The sequence below is a fragment of the Hemitrygon akajei genome, chromosome 20 (genome assembly GCF_048418815.1).
Source record: "Hemitrygon akajei chromosome 20, sHemAka1.3, whole genome shotgun sequence".
NCBI lineage: Eukaryota > Metazoa > Chordata > Chondrichthyes > Myliobatiformes > Dasyatidae > Hemitrygon > Hemitrygon akajei.
In genome coordinates this window covers 32,896,614-32,913,164 of record NC_133143.1, presented here as the reverse complement: position 1 = coordinate 32,913,164, position 16,551 = coordinate 32,896,614, and the positions used below count along the sequence as shown (strand labels likewise).

The window sequence follows — 16,551 nt, the reverse complement described above, 5'->3', positions numbered from 1 at the left end:
CACCCTGTCAAACGTAACGAAGTTTGTTTGAAGTTAGCACATCCCTGCATAACCTCAAGCGAACAGACTTCGAGAATTTTAATATTCCACCCTATAACAAATCATGCCTCTTCGACAGGATATGCAAATTAAAAGTTTCTCATTTAATCTTGTGTTTTCCTGTAAGGACAAACTAAGCAGCTAGCCTTCAGATTTTAAAAATCTTTGTGCTTCAGCAGTCAAATGAAACCATTCAAAAGAACCATATTTAAGTGTGATTCTGAGACGAGCTGGATAGCGAAAGCAGGGTTTAAAACCCTTGTTAAAAAACTCGGACATCACTTCTTTGAACTTAGCATGTTCCTGCATAATCTCAGGCAAGTAATCTTCAACAATTCTAATATTGCCACCACGATAATCAATCATGCCTCATCAATGAGATTCACATATTAACAGTTCCTTTGTTTTAAATTTATGAAAATGAATTATTATTGATCTTGGTCTATCTCTGTTAGGAGGTCTAAACATAGGAGACATGTGAACTTGATCAATCATAGGCAAAGACGCCAAAATTTCAGGAAATAATTTCAGAAAGTTTGCAAAGAATTCCATAGGATCATTACCTTCGATTAATTCTTCGAGACTAAAAACCCATAGGTTGTTCCTTCTACTTCTATTTTCTATGTTGATAATCTTCAGTCTTAACTTTTCATTAGACTTCAATTGCTTTTCACAAAGCTTTTGCAGTTCATCCACTTCTGTTTCCAGAGATGACAACATTGCTTCATTATTTTTTATACATTTATCGTGATCATTAAGTGTTTGCTCAATAGAATCCAATTTACCATCTATTTGTTTAAATTGAGAGCTGAATTGTTGAAACTTCTCAGAGACTTCTCGTGTATGACTTTGCAGCAAATCCATAATAGAATCCAAAGAAGCAGGGCGATCATCCTTTTTAGTACCTCTGCCACTTCTTGATGTAGCCATAATGAAAAAATATCACACTTAAAAAGTAAGTTTCAAGGCAGGTTGGAAATAGTAAGATAGTTAGAGTTAGAGCAATGGGAGATTGCTGTTACTCCATCAGCCACCACCAGGAAATCCCAGGTGTAGTTTTTAAATCATTTTGAATATGTTTTGAGGTAGCGGTTTAAAAAAGTTCTCAGAATTAAGATGTTGTTTGCTGATGTAAACAAGTAATGGATGAATGAATTCTGCCTTGAATTCTAAGATGCGAATAAAGTATCCTGTTTTGGAATCAATGTTTTCTTTAGCCCTTTTTACACTAAATTATTGGCTCTTTAAGCTCAGGCCTACTAAATTGAGAAGATTCATTTCAAGTTTAATTGTCAGTGTCTTTGGACACCAGCAGCCCCTTTGTAAAAAGTTTCAGGGAGTTTAAAAACAGCTTGTGTGTCCATATTTGTCCTGCGGTAGTGTTGAATCATAAGTGTGTGATGGTAGAAGTCATGTTTCTTAACATTTGAAGTGGAGGTTGTTGTGTTATTTATATTCATACATACCGTGGGTTTCAATTTGGGCATAACTTGTTTCCGGATCAGATAATGAACGAGATGCATATGCCACTGTTAGCCATTCCTTATCATGTTTCTGGAGTAATACTACCCCTAAGCCTGCTTGAGATGCATCACATGAGATTTTGATGGGTCGCTCAGCATCATAGAATTTCAACACAGTTCTTTAGTGAGCACTTTCTTGAGATTTTGCCATGCCTTCTCCTGTTCATGATTCCAGCTCCATTCATTTTTCTTTTCTGTTAGCTGCCTCAATGGAGGAAGCTGTTCCGAAAGATTGGGTATGAATTTTCCCATGTAGTTGACCATTCCCATGAACCTTTGAACATCCTTTTTACATTGCGGTCTTGGCATGTTCTCAATAAGAGAAACCTTCAATGGATCAGGATGCACATCCTCATTGCTGATGATATCTCCCACAAAGGTAAGTTCAGTCACTCCTAGCTGACATTTGTCTTTATTCAACTTCAGGTTTGTCTTGCATGTTGCCTCAATGACTTGTCTGAGTCTGGCGTCATGCTCTTGTTTAAATGATCCCCAAACAATAATATCATCCATGGAAGTATCCACACCCTCAATGTGCTCATCTAGCATGTGAATGGTTTTATGGTACACTTCAGGAGCTGATGCAATTCCAAATGGAAGCGGAAGAAAACATTATTTGGCAAAAGGAGTGTTAAAGTTACACAACTTTGAACTCGGTTCAGTTAGATTAAGTTGCCAGAATCCAGAGGATGCATCTAATTTACTAAAGTGCTTTGCATTAGCAAACTGTGACATAATTTCTTCACAAGTAGGCAATTTGAAATGCTTTCTTTTAAAGGCTCAATTCAAGTCTCTTGGATCTAAGCAAATCCTCAGTTTTCCATTTTTCTTACCAACAATGACAAGCCAATTGACCCATTCAGTTGGTTCATCAATTCTTTTTATAACCCCTAACAATTCCATTCTGTCAAGCTCTGCTGTCAGTTGGTCACGTAATTGAAAAGGCACTTTTCTACATGGATGTACTACAGATGGCATTGTGTTGTCAATTTTAATTGTGTGCTCTCCTGGAAGACAACCAAGCCCTTTGAACAAGTCCTCATACTCTTTCATCAAGTCACTGTATTCTGACTCTGTGTCACTGTCCAGGACAAAGGCTCTTTTCACTGAATTCAGTCTCTCACAGGCAGATAAACCCAGTATTGACTGTACATTCTTTGGCGCCACCACAAATGAAAACGTGTGCACAATATTTTTGTGTGATACTTTTGCCACACATGTTCCTTTACCTGCACCTGAATACCCAGTCACTTTTATATTTGTCTGATGTAACTTTGGTCTTGGCTTTAATGCATAAAACTCAGATTCTGCAAGAACATTTACTTGTGCTCCAGTATCAAGTTTAAACAGAATATTGTTTTGGTTTACTTGCAATGGAATAGTCCAGTCATTCTTACTTTGTTTTCACAAAGCACATCTATATAAAACTCCTCAGGTTCATTTTCAAGCACTGCATTTACTTGTTTTATTTCCTTTCTACTTCTGCAACAACATGAAAACTGATTTCTCACCACAGTCGTTGCACATTTGCTGGACCCTGGTTTGGCTGATGCTGCCACTCACAGTGATCATATAGCTTTTTTCTCTCAGATGACATCTTGCACTCTGTTGGTTTTCTTGTCATTTTACTATTTTTTCTAATATGTTTGTGCTTCCTCACAGTATCTACGTTGCAGCTCTAAATGAAGAGTTCTTTAGCTTGTGACATCATGGTTTGTGAAGCTATGCAGAGCATCAAAGCTTTTTCCAAATCTAATTCTTGTTCACTGAACAGTTTTTCTCTCAGACTATTATCCAGAATGCCACAAACAATTCTGTCTTTAATGAGAGAGTCTGTCAGTTCTACAGACTCGCGTGTTTTACCTCGGTGTCTCAACTCAGTAACATATTGATCAATAGTTTCACCAGCTCTCTGCTTACATGTAAAAAATTTGTACCGCTAATATGTCACATTATGCTTCAGTATACAAAATGCTTCAAGTTTGTCCATTATCAATTTTAAATATAAATTATCTCAATTTTCAAAAATAAAACGATTATATACCTCAATTGCGTCATCATCTATTACGTGAAGTACAAGCGCAACTTTCATTTTTTTTCCGGTTTTCTATCTGCATCAATTGCCGATAAATACAATTCAAAACATTGCTTAAATTTTCTCCACCTCTCAACTACTTTCCCAGACAATTGAAGTGTCGATGGAGGCTGCAAACCTTCCATTTGTAAAACTGTTGGCACACACCAAAACACTTCTAACTCTTTTTTTCAGAAAATTATCTTTGATTCTCCCATGTTAGGAAGCTATTATTCTTCCAGACCGACTTCTTACACAATGTTGCATTCTTTATATTCATATGTACTGTGGGTTACTAATGAAGAAATATATTCTGGAAGAATAGAACTTTTATTTAACAACAACCACCACATGTTTTACAATAACAAGGTTCTCAATCTTTCTATCATTCCTGCGCATGCTCAGAACTCTCTCCAATCATGTTCTTGCACATCATATGACACAGAGGTCATCTATGTCCACTAAAGTCTACTAATAATGAAAACTGAGAAATGTCTGTATTGAAATTCCCCAGAAAATACTAGAAACATTGAGCCTCTGTAAAAATGGGAAAAGAGTTCTCATTTTAGGTTGGAGACAAATTTGTCAGATTACTAAATCCTTGAGTATATTCTGTATGTAAATTGCATGTACTTTTTATTTCAGGGTGCATCTGGTGTAGATAATTACTCTAAAGGAAGGAAGGGTGACAAAGGACAACGTGGTTTACAGGTACACTCTTTATTCCTTTCTTACTTAATCAGAATGGATTTCAGAGAGAATATAGAATGTGCTGTTATTAGTATGTAGAGTGTTTAGCAAAGTTGACAGAGGATTTCCAGGCATGTATGTTAGGTGTAAATACAGAACTTTTAAAATTCCATTCCTATCATAGATCCACAGAGTTATGCAGCACTGAAACAGGCCCTTTGGTCTATCTACTTTGTGCCAACCAAGATCTCTACCTCAGCTCATCCCATTTCCCTCTAAACCTTTCCTATTTGTGCATATGTCCAACTAATTTTTAAACGTTGTAATTGTACCTGCCTTCACTACATCTTCTGGTGTCTCATTCCATAACCAATATCTCTGAGTGAAAAATTTTCCCTTTCAGTCCCCTTCAAATCCTTGTTCCCACCACCATAAGCCAATGCTTTCTAGTTTTCGACTCCCCTACTGTGGGGGTAAGACTGTGGCTAGCTACCTTATCTATGCTCCTTATAATTCTGTAAAACTCTGTAAGGTCACCCCAAAGCCTCCTTCACTCCAGAGACACCTGTCCCAGCCTGTCCATTTTCTCCTTGAAGCTCTGGCCTTCCAGAGCAGGTAACAGAAGAAATGAATGAGTAATGAGATTGAGAACTTGTGGTCTTTTCATGCATAACTACACCCTTCCTTAGGTGTGGCAATCAAATTACACACAATATTCTAAATACAGTCTAACCAATGTTTTATGCAACCATAATATGATAGCTCAAACAAAAACATAGCGGCTGAAGACAGCATGCCATACATCTTCTTCACCACTCTGCCTACCTGTGTAACAGCTTTCAGGTATCCATGTACTTGTGCCCTAAGGTTACTTTCTGTTCACTCTCCAGGGCCTTGCTGTTCATTGTAAATGTCCCGTCGTGGTTTATTTTCCCAAAATGCATCACTTTGACTTAAATTTCATCTGCTATTCCTTTGCCTGCTTTCTATTTGATGAAGATCCTGTTGTTACTTTTATGATCCACCCAACTTTGGTGTCATCTGAAACTTACTAATTATGTCATCTAAATTCTCATCCAAATCATTAACACATATGACAAATACAGGATCCAGCATCAATCCCTATGACATGCCACTGTTCACAAGCCTACAATCTTAAAAACAACTCTCTACTACCACACTCTACATCCAACGCCCAGGCCAATTTTATATCCAACTGCCTGGCTCATACTGGATCCCATATGTTCTGATTATCCAGATCACTTAAAAAAAACACAATAACACTTGTGAGACAGAATTTCCCACACACAAAGCAATGCTAATTCTCCCTAATCAGTTCTTGTCTTTCCCGATGCAAATAGATGCTGTTACTCAGAATCCCAACCGGGAACTTTCCTCCCACTGATGTCAAACTCATGGGTCTTTAGTTTCTTGGCTTTTTCTTTCAGCTGTTTGAATATAAAGGTAAATTTTAGCTATCCTCCAGTCACCCGGTACCTTACCCATGGCTAACCAAGATACAAAAACCTCAGCCAGGGCCACAGCAATTTTTTTCCATTGTTTCCCACAATATCATAGGCTACACTGGATCAGGCATTCAGCATTATCCACCTTCATGTGTTTGAAAACCACCACACATCTACTTCTGAATGTTGATATGTTTCAAGGTATCATTGTTCTCCTCCCTGAACATAATAGCTTCCATGTTCCTCTCCACAGCAGATACAGTTGAGAAGTATTCTTTAAAGACATCACCCATCTCCTGTGGATCAACAATTGTATCTTTTTATACTCTCCTTTAATTAGCCCATAGCATTAGAGACTATTGACTAACTTACTTCAATCTCTTTAGCCAACACTGCCTATTATATAGATTTATAACTGTAAATCATTCTGTTCAAAAAATACACAAAGTTTCCAGAGATATTTTGTCTTCCACATAATAACTATTTGCATTCACCTGTTGGCCTTGGAATCCAGGGGGCCCAAGGGATCCTTTGATACCAAGTTGTTCACTGCGACCCTATAGGAGGAAGATCTATGTTATTTAGAGAGCTAAGAAAAGTAGTCATAAAGGTTGCAGAACATCGATATCTCCTTTCTTGATTTAGAGTGAGATTTCCCATTCTGCATTCAATAGCCACAAGAGAATTAATCGCAACGTCCTCCTGGCCTGGACGCCATGTACCCTACTTATCAGAGGAGAGGAGTAAGAAAAACTTCTGCTATTTCCGTTGAATAATCAGATTCAACTTGACCTGTTATCTGTTCCCAGCATTTTCTGTTTTTATTCCAGATTTCCTGCATCTTGTTTTTCGCTCTTTAATAGTTTTATCCAATTGCCATGTTTTGAATGGAAATTAAGAGCTACAATCACATCTAATTACCAATAACAAAATAATTTGATTTTAATAACTGAAAACTACATAAATATGGGATTCATTTGAGAAGCTATTGAAGTTCCATATGTGGCCAATCTTCCCAGCAAAAAGTTGCACATATTATCAAATTGTGAGTTCCTCTTGAATGTACTCCCATTGACCTGCACTGGGACCACAGTCCTCCATACCCCAACCATCCATGTATCTATCCAAACTTCTCCTAAACATTGAAATCGAGCTCGCATGAACCACTTGCACTGGCAGCTCATTCCTCACTCACACAACCCTCTGAGTGAAAACATTTTCCAAAATCTTCCCCTTAAACTTCTCATCTTTCACTCTTAATCCATGACATCTAGTTGTAGTCCGACCAACCTCAGGGGATAAAACCTGCTGGCATTTACCATATTTATATCCCTCAAATTTGTAAATCTCTATCAATTCCCCCCTCAATCTTATACATTCTAGGAAATAAAGTTCTAACCTATTCAATCTTTCCTTATAACTCAAGTCCCCCAGCCTCAGCAACATCCTTGCAATTTTTCTCTGTACTCTTTCAATTTCATTTACATCTTTCCTGAGGGTAGGTAACCAAAACTACACACAACACTCCAAAATAATCCTCGCCAATCTCTTATACAACTTCAACATCCCATCACCTGTACTCAATACTTTGGTCTAGGAAGGCCATTACGCCAAAACCTTCCTTTACGACCCTCTCTAACTGTGATATCACTTCCAATGAATTATGGATCTGTGTTTCAGCTCCCTTTGTTCTACCAAACTTCTCAGTGCCCTACCACTCACTGTGTAAGACCTACTCTGGTTGGTCCTCCCAAAGTGCTAAACCTCACACGTGTCTGCATTAAATTTAACCTGCCATTTTTTAGTTCAGTTTTCCAGCTGGTTCAGATCCCGCTGCAAAACATGATGGTCTTCCTTGCTGCCCACTACACTCCCAATCTTGCTGCTGATCTCCTCTGAAGGGCCGTCTCTACCCACCCCCCCCCAACAGCTCAAGACACTGTAGCATTTTGAAACTGACTTACAGAAACAAACTCAACTCCAGTCAATTGGCTTATGTTATGACTGAACTGTGTCTGAAGTCCATTTACTGCAGCAAGCATATTTTCTTCACCCAATAAATGTATGCCAGTCTCAGATTCAAAATGTTTATACTAAATGAGCAACACTGACTTTTTTTTGTGCGATAGAATTTGCAGATTTTTCTGACATTAGTGAAAAGCAGTGATTCCCGACATCACCCCAATTGTAAGAATGGTGTCATTCTAACTTTAAGCTTCTTGTTCCAGTCTCCTTGCTCTTCAGCCAGACTAATCTAAATATTACTGTTCACTTTCAAACTGGAGCCATAAATACAGCTTGTGTTCTTGCTTAACCTTCCCAGCTTCAGGATCATATGGCAAGATAGAAGCTTCTAAAAAGGAAATTGCTTGATAAAATAAAATCAGAGGAAGTCACAGAACGCATCAAGGGAAAGAATATTTTCTAACAAAATTTAGGAATATTTTGAAACTACACTCATTAGAATAGTGAGATTTCTCATTATGGTCTCATTTCCATATGTGAAAATGTTGGGATTACAATTGCAGTAACAGTGAAACTTTACCTGTCTTTTTAATCCACAGGGTGAATTTGGGCAAAGAGGTAGACCAGGCAAGGTTGGCCAAGATGGAAATAAGGTAAGATACCTTGCTTCTAATTGGCTACCTAGAACGCGTGTGAAATTCTTCATATTTGCTGCACAAATCTATTTTGATATTTTATGTATAGTTTTTTGTAAATACATTTGCCTTTAACTGATTGCTATGTTTATTTCTAAATTGGGAACAATAATTGCTTTCATTTTGGTGGTGTTCTGGCAAGTTGAATCCAACACAATATACTAAAACTAGATCTTGTGTGTGTACTTATCAGATAGATTCAATTACTTAATTCTTGGAATATTTATGTGTGAGCTCAAAACAGACTGTTCAATTCAGCTATCTGTGTCTAATACTTGGCTCGACTTAAAAGCATACTTTTATAATATACTGACAGCAATCTCAGTTTCAAGATTAGCAATCTTTGCATAAGGTTGTTTGACCTTCCCTATCTCTCTAATGTACCTCAGCATGAAGATTTCCAAGTGCTGTGACTGAATAATACAGACATTTCCCTGCTGGCTTTTCATTCTTCAGATAAACTACTAACTTCAAAGTTCAAAGTAAATATATGGTCAAAGTTCATATATGTACCATATGCAACCCTGAGATTTGTTTTCTTACAGGCATTCACAGTAAATACCAAGAAACACAATAGAATCAATGAAAAACTGCACATATTGAGATGGACAAACAATCATTCTGCAAAAGACAGCAAACTGCAAATACAAAATTAACAAAATAAATGAACAATAAATATCGAGGACATGAGATGAAGAGTTCTTGGAATTGAGTCCATAGATTGTGGGAACAGTTCAGTGTTGGGGCAGGTGAAGTTATTCCCTCTGGTTCAAGACCCTGGTGGGTAAGGGGTAATAACTGTTCCTGTACCTGGTGTACCCGAGTCTCTCGTACCTCCCTTCTGATAGTACAAGTGAATAGGGAGCATGGCCTGGATGATGGGGGTCCTTGATAATGGATGTTGCTTTCCTGTAACACATCCTCGTAGATGTGCTCTGTGGTAGGGAAGGCTTTACCCATGATGGTCTCGGCTGTATCCACTACTTTCCCATTCAAGAGTATTGGTGTTTCCATACCAGGCTGTAATGCAGCCAGTCAGTATACTTTCTAAAACAGATATATAGAAGTTTTTCAAAGTTTTAGATAATGTGCCAAATCGTCACCAATTTCTAAGAAAGTAGAGCCACTGCTGTGCTTCCTATGTATTGATACGTATCTGCTGCACCCAAGAAAGGTCCTCTGAAATGATAATGCTAGGGAATTTGAGGCTGCTGACCCTCTCCACCTCTGATCTCCCAAAGAGGATTTGCTCATGGACCTCCTGTAGTCAATAATCAACTCCTTGGTCTTTGTTTAGCTGAGTGAGATGTTATTGTGTTGACACCACTCAGCCACATTTTCAGTCTCCCTCCTGTATTGTCACTGTGGTTCGGATATGGCCCAAGTGCAGAGTGAGAGATGCTGAAGTGGGTCAATAGTTCACAAAACTTTAATGCGAACAGTGTTCAAGGGAAAATAAAACAATAAACGCTAGACCAAACAGGGCCGTTAACTAAAACTCTCAAATGGGAAACGAAGCCTATACTGCAGCTGAAAAGAACATTCAACAAATAAAGTGAGTCTTCAGAGTCAGCTGACTCCACAGTCCAATTTCTCAGGGAAGGCCAATGCAAAACAAAAGTCAAGTGTTGCTATGCTCTGTCCAAGTCTCGACAATCACTACGATGACAAGTATGGAGTGAAATACTATCACGATTAAATAATAATTAGCTGACACGTGCAAATTCTGAAGCACAATTGCTGTATCTACTGTGCTGCTGAATCCATGGTTGTGACATGTATGCTGATTCGTCATCAACTTTGTTTATAAACTTCGTAAAGGGTGAAGGTTTTTTTTTTGAAAATTTGCAACAACCACTGCAGTTAATGGCTTCAGAAGTTGGTGAGAATACATACTGCCCACTTCACTCTGGAGAGTGAATTAATTGGCAACAAAACACTTGCTCCACAGGTCAAACCATCAAGCAGCCTATTGTTAATGTCTAGTTAACATCGTGTTTCCGCTCTTGAATGCTGGTGTTTGTTTACATGTTTTAAATCAGTTTAAAATATGTAAATTGTTTTGCATGATTTGATTAACTACAGTGCTCTCCATTCCCATTTACTCTATTTGATTCTAAGTGAGTTCAAGTAAGCACTGATTTTTTTCAGAACATTAATAGCAGAATAAACTAACCACTAGCCCTTAATGCCTGATCTGCCATTGATTGATGCTTACTTTCTGATCTCAGCAACATTTTTTGCAGTAATTCATATCACTTGATGCACTTGGGATCAATAAATGTAACTCCGTCTTGAATGAGTTCACTGACGAAGCCTCGACAGCCAAACTGGAGAGAGATTTCCAATGATTCCTGATGCTCTTGGAATTTATATTCTTTTAGTGTTTCATCCAGGCCCATCTAAAAACCAACACTCTCAAATATAAAATATATTTAAAATACACTCTGTGATGCTATCATTTTTTTTTACCAAAGTGGATCAGTTCATGATTTCACACATTATATTTCACTTGCCATGTTCTTGACCATTACATTAGGCTATCTAACAGCCCCCACACATCCCCGCACCCCGGCACCTGTCTGTAGCCTCCTCACAATCCACACAGTTACTGAGCGTTGTATCATCAGCTATTTTGGATAGATTATACTCAATCATTTCACTCCATATTCATGGCACCCCAACAGTCACAGCCACCCTCATGAAAATGATCCCTTTATTGCTATTACAATTTCTCTGTTAGCCAATCCAAATTGAAACTGGAAATTTAATTGCTGTCCAAATACCCAGAAGATTAATTATGATTGTTACTTGAGATGAACTACAGTATTGTTACCCTTATATTGTTATATAATGCAATGGAAACTCTTGGATTTGATCAACAGTCAAAATCAAATATACTTTTATATCTTTAAAGGGACGACCTGGTCGGAGAGGAGCTATGGGTATTGAGGTACGTTTATTAGTTAAAGTGCTAATTTAGTCTGAGAAATTCTAGCATGGTGGTATGAAAATGTTCATTCTCAGATATCTTGTCTGTTATATTAAATCATTGGCTTGTGGTTTGTCTATTTCAATCTAGTTGCATATCACTGTATTGATATGGAATAACAATACCATAGTCCCTTGAAAACAAGGGGGGATATTATCTTGGATTGCTGCTTGCTGGGGAAGATCTATGTGCCTTTATTTGTTCTGGGAGTAGATGGATCAGGAAACTGAGTGGTACCTGTGAAGTCAAGTTAAGGGGCTGGTACATAGCATGCCACTGAATGTATTTTTGATGGATTGAGACTGCAGAATTATGTAGTGACAGAGCATTTGGACATCAGATTAAATTATTCAGATTTCAGATTTATTTATCACATGTACTTTGAAACATGACCTGGTTTTGGTGTAGTGGCATCATCACTGGACTGCGGGGCAGGAGGTCCTGAGTTCGAATCCAGCCAGCTACCCTGCACACTTTTCATCTGTGCTGAGTTAAGAGCTGGTGATCTCTTTGAAAAAACTCACCCGGTAGAAGGCAATGGCAAACTACTGCTGTAAATTGCCTTGTATGCAATTTCCCACTTTGTCGCAACAGCGTGGGAGGAAGTCGTCCGCTAACTGGAAAAATTCCGGATGTGACGTACCTTTCTTTTTTTCTTACTTTGAAACATGCATCATTCAATATAGAACTGGTTTTATCTTTTACAAAGCTTTTCCATTATGAGGTTAACACTGCAGTGCAAAATGAGTGTCTGATCTGATCAGATGATTTAATCTACCAATTCGAAATTAATACAAAAAGAATGAATTAGGATGGTAATATTTATAAACAGCTACATTCAAAAGGAACTCACAATTTGATAATATGTGCAACTTTTTGCTGGGAAGATTGGCCACATATGGAACTTCAATAGCTTCTCAAATGAATCCCATATTTATGTAGTTTTCAGTTATTAAAACCAAATTATTTTGTTATTGGTAATTAGATGTGATTGTAGCTCTTAATTTCCATTCAAAACATGGCAATTGGATAAAACTATTGAAGAGCGAAAAACAAGATGCAGGAAATCTGGAATAAAAACAGAAAATGCTGGGAACAGATAACAGGTCAAGTTGAATCTGATTATTCAACGGAAATAGCAGAAGTTTTTCTTACTCCTCTCCTCTGATAAGTAGGGTACATGGTGTCCAGGCCAGGAGGACGTTGCAATTAATTCTCTTGTGGCTATTGAATGCAGAATGGGAAATCTCACTCTAAATCAAGAAAAGAAATATTGATGTTCTGCAACCTTTATGATTACTTTTCTTAGTTCTCTAAATAACATAGATCTTCCTCCTATAGGGTCGCAGTGGACAACCTGGTATCAGAGGATCCCTTGGGCCCCCTGGATTCCAAGGCCAACAGGTGAATGCAAGTAGTTATTATGTGGAAGACAAAATATCTCTGGAAATTTGGTGTATTTGTTGAACAGAATAATTTACAGTTATAAATCTATATAATAGGCAGTGTTGGCTAAAGAGATTGAAGCAAGTTAGTCAATAGTCTCTAATGCTATTGGCTAAATAAAGGAGAGTATAAAAAGATACAATTGTGGAACATTTAAATTAAAATATTTAAACAATTTCATGATCTCTGATTTTTTTGACATTAAATTTAAATGATTATTTTAAATTTTTGTTCTCAACTTAAGTGTATACATTAAGATAATATTTGCAAATAGAATACTAATGAAAGAAGAAAATTAATATTGATTAATTTATAGCCAGATTGTTTGGAGTCAGGATAGAATTGTGCTTCCTCCTCAGTTTTATTTCCTGCTAATCTTTGAGTGTTTTAGCAAACAGAAAATCCTTTTACAGAAACTAAAGGATCCAGCCTTTATTTTCATCATTCTCTTGTCATATTTTCCATCCAATGCTTGCATAACTTTAAGCAACACTATTGTAACTTCCATTAACCCTCATTCTGTAAGGGGAGTTATCAAAGTTCCTGCATATATTGGAAGGCTTGTAAATGTTTTGTTCTCTCTCCAAAACCTTGGCACCTATGCAGAACTTCCTTGATTGGGGCATCGGCCTTCACTAAGCCCAAACCACCAGCTTCAAAGGTTCAGCATAATATGTTTGCTTTCTCACTTTATATTTTAATTATGATCCCACCCACAATTATAAGAACCTTTTTTAGCCTATCTTGCCACCCTCAAATATCACATATCAAGGTCCGTAAGACCCAAAAGCTGATTGTGGACTTCAGGAGGGGTAAGATGAGGGAACACAATCCTTATAGAGGGATCAGAAGTGAAGAGAGTGAGTCCTAGGTGTCAAGATCTCTGAGGATATAACCTGGTCCCAACATATCGATGCAGCTGTAAAGAAGGCTATAGAGCAGCTATACTTCATTTGGAATTTTGAGGAGATTCAGTTTGTCACATAAAACATTTGAAAACTTCTATAGATTTACCATGGACAGCATTCCGACAGGCTGTATTACTGTCTGGTATGGGTGACTACTGCACAGGATCTAAAGAAGTTACAGAAAGTTGTAAAATTCATCAGCTCCATCTTGCTTACTAGCCTTCATAGTACCCAGGACATCTTCAGTGAGCTGTGCCTCAGAAAGGTGACATCCATCATTAAAGACCCCCATCACTCAGGGCATGGCCTCTTCTCATTGTTACCATCAGGAAGGAAGCACAGAAACCAGAAGTCTCACACTCAGCGATTCTGGAACAAATTTCTTCCCCTCCGATTCCTAAATGGACATTGAAAATGTGAACACTATCTCACTTTTTTTTTGCTGTTTTTCCACTATTTTTAATTTAACTATTTGGTATACATATATATGTACTTACTGTGATTGATTTACATACTTAATTTTTCCTGTATTATCATGTATTGTATTGTTCTTCTGCCACTAAGTTAACAAATTTTACAACACGTGCCAGTGACATTAAATCTGATTCTGGTCCTTTTTAAAATTGTGCCATTTGTTTCAAAATGCTTTAAAAACAATTATAATTGATCCTCATGGTATTATTTATAAACCTCTCAAAGCATTTTATCACAGTAGCACTCACATCTACTATGATGAAATGCTTTGAGAGGTTGGTCATGGCTACAATTAACTGCTGCCTCAGTAAAGATCTGGACTTCTATAATTAGCCTGTTGCCACAATAGGTCGACAGTGGATGCAGCCTCACTGGCTCTCCACATGACCCTGGATGTTCTAAACAGTTGTAGTACCGGCAACAGGCTGCTGCTTATTGATTACAACTCAGTGTGCAACACAATCACACCATCAGTTCTAATTAATATGCTCCGAAACCTGAGCCTCTGTACCTCCCTCTGCAAATGGATCTTTGACTTCCTCATTGGGAGACCACAGTCTGTGCAGATCGGAAATAATTTCCCTTCCTCATTCACAATCAACACTGGCACAATGCAAGAATGCATGCTTAGTTCACTGCTTTACTTTATCTATACCCACATTTGGATGGCTATACATAACTCAAACACCATCTATATATTTGCAATGATACAACAATTGTTTGCAGAACTTCAAATGGTGACGAGGAGGCATACAGGAATGAGATAGATTGGCTGGTTGAGTGGTGTCACAGCAACAGCCTTGTGCTCAATTTCAATAAGACCAAGGAATTAATTGTGGACTTCAGGAAGGGGAAGTCATGGAAACACGCATCAGTTCTCATCAAGGATCAGAAGTGGAAAGGGTGAGCAGTTTCATGCTCCTCGGTGTCAACATCTCCGAAGACCTATCCTGGGCCCAGCATAGTGATGCATTTCCAAAGAAGGCATGACAGGAGTTTGAGGAGAATTGGTATGTCACCAAAGACACTGTAAATTTCTACAGATGTACCATGGAGAACATACTAACTGGTTGCATCACCATTCATCTGGTATGGAGGGGCCACTGCACAGGATTGGAAAAAAAACTGCAGGAAATTGTAAACTCAGCCAGTTCCATCATGGGTACTAGCCTTCCCAGCAGTCAGGACACCTTCAAAAGGTGATACTTCAAAAGGGTAGCATTCATAATTAAGGACACCCATCACTGTGGACATACACTCTTCTCATTGCTACCACCAAGGAAGAGGTACAGGAGCCTGAAGACACAGTCAACATTTCAGGAGCAGCCATGAGATTTATGAGTGTACAGTGAACCCATGAACACTACCTCAATATTTTTCCCTCTCTTTTTGAACTACTTGTTTAAATTAACTTTCTTTTATTACATATACTTAGAGAAATTTTAGTTTTATAGTTATTTATTGTAATGTACAGAAGAAAAATTTTCATGACATATGCCAATGATATTAAAACTGATTCTGATTGAAGGCAGGAGGTGTCAAAATGAAGGTGAAAAAAAATCACATAGTTTCTTCTGTCTAAGCATCTGTACATTCTGATTCCAATATTCAGGACTTCTGTCTCTTGCTATTTTTTTACATCAAAATATTTAAAATAATGGAAATAAACAAGATTGGATTATAGTAAATTTCAGAATGGTGTTTCACCCATTTTCTGGTATGAGTAATAATTAATATTAGCATGTGTTTAATCTTTGTCACATTGCTAATATTAGGGATCTTGTTTTTCCCTATTTTTCAGGGAACTAATGGAATTCCTGGTCCCCCTGGAAGAAAAGGAGAGATTGGATTGTCAGGACCTCAGGTTAGTAAGAGTAATGTCAATAATTTATTGAATTATGTAACAAATATGAACTTTCATGAGCCCTTTGCTAAGAATTTGATCTTTATGGAGAGCATTGCTGAGAATTTTGCCACTAAGCTTGCTTAACTATGAAACTCAGACCAGAATTCCTTGAGCTTTTACTAAATTAGCATTTTTCTACTTTTCTTTACCCCTTTTCCAAAGAGACAGCATAAAATAGAGTATGAATGCATTCTTGCATTCTGTTTAATGCTGTAGAGTGGACAAGCCAATGGCCCTTAACTGTCTAAATAGTAAAGATGGCAGGGAATGGCACCTGGAACAGTCCTTTCACAACCTCACAACATCCTAATGCTCTTTGTTCCCAATAAACTTCATGAATCATAGACAACATTAAATCTGCATACTGTAAGGT

At 37.7% G+C, this 16,551-nt stretch overlaps 1 protein-coding gene across 1 annotated transcript in view; it reads left to right on the top strand.

Moving 5' to 3' along the window:
* The window catches only part of LOC140713932 (collagen alpha-6(VI) chain-like), a 133,571-nt gene that overhangs the window by 75,481 nt on the left and 41,539 nt on the right, over positions 1-16,551 (top strand). Inside the window, exons 20-24 of the mRNA XM_073024629.1 lie at positions 4,282-4,347; positions 8,357-8,410; positions 11,370-11,405; positions 12,786-12,848; positions 16,074-16,136. Of these exons, the coding sequence (XP_072880730.1) occupies positions 4,282-4,347; positions 8,357-8,410; positions 11,370-11,405; positions 12,786-12,848; positions 16,074-16,136 (282 nt within the window). The remainder of the gene's footprint in view (positions 1-4,281; positions 4,348-8,356; positions 8,411-11,369; positions 11,406-12,785; positions 12,849-16,073; positions 16,137-16,551) is intronic.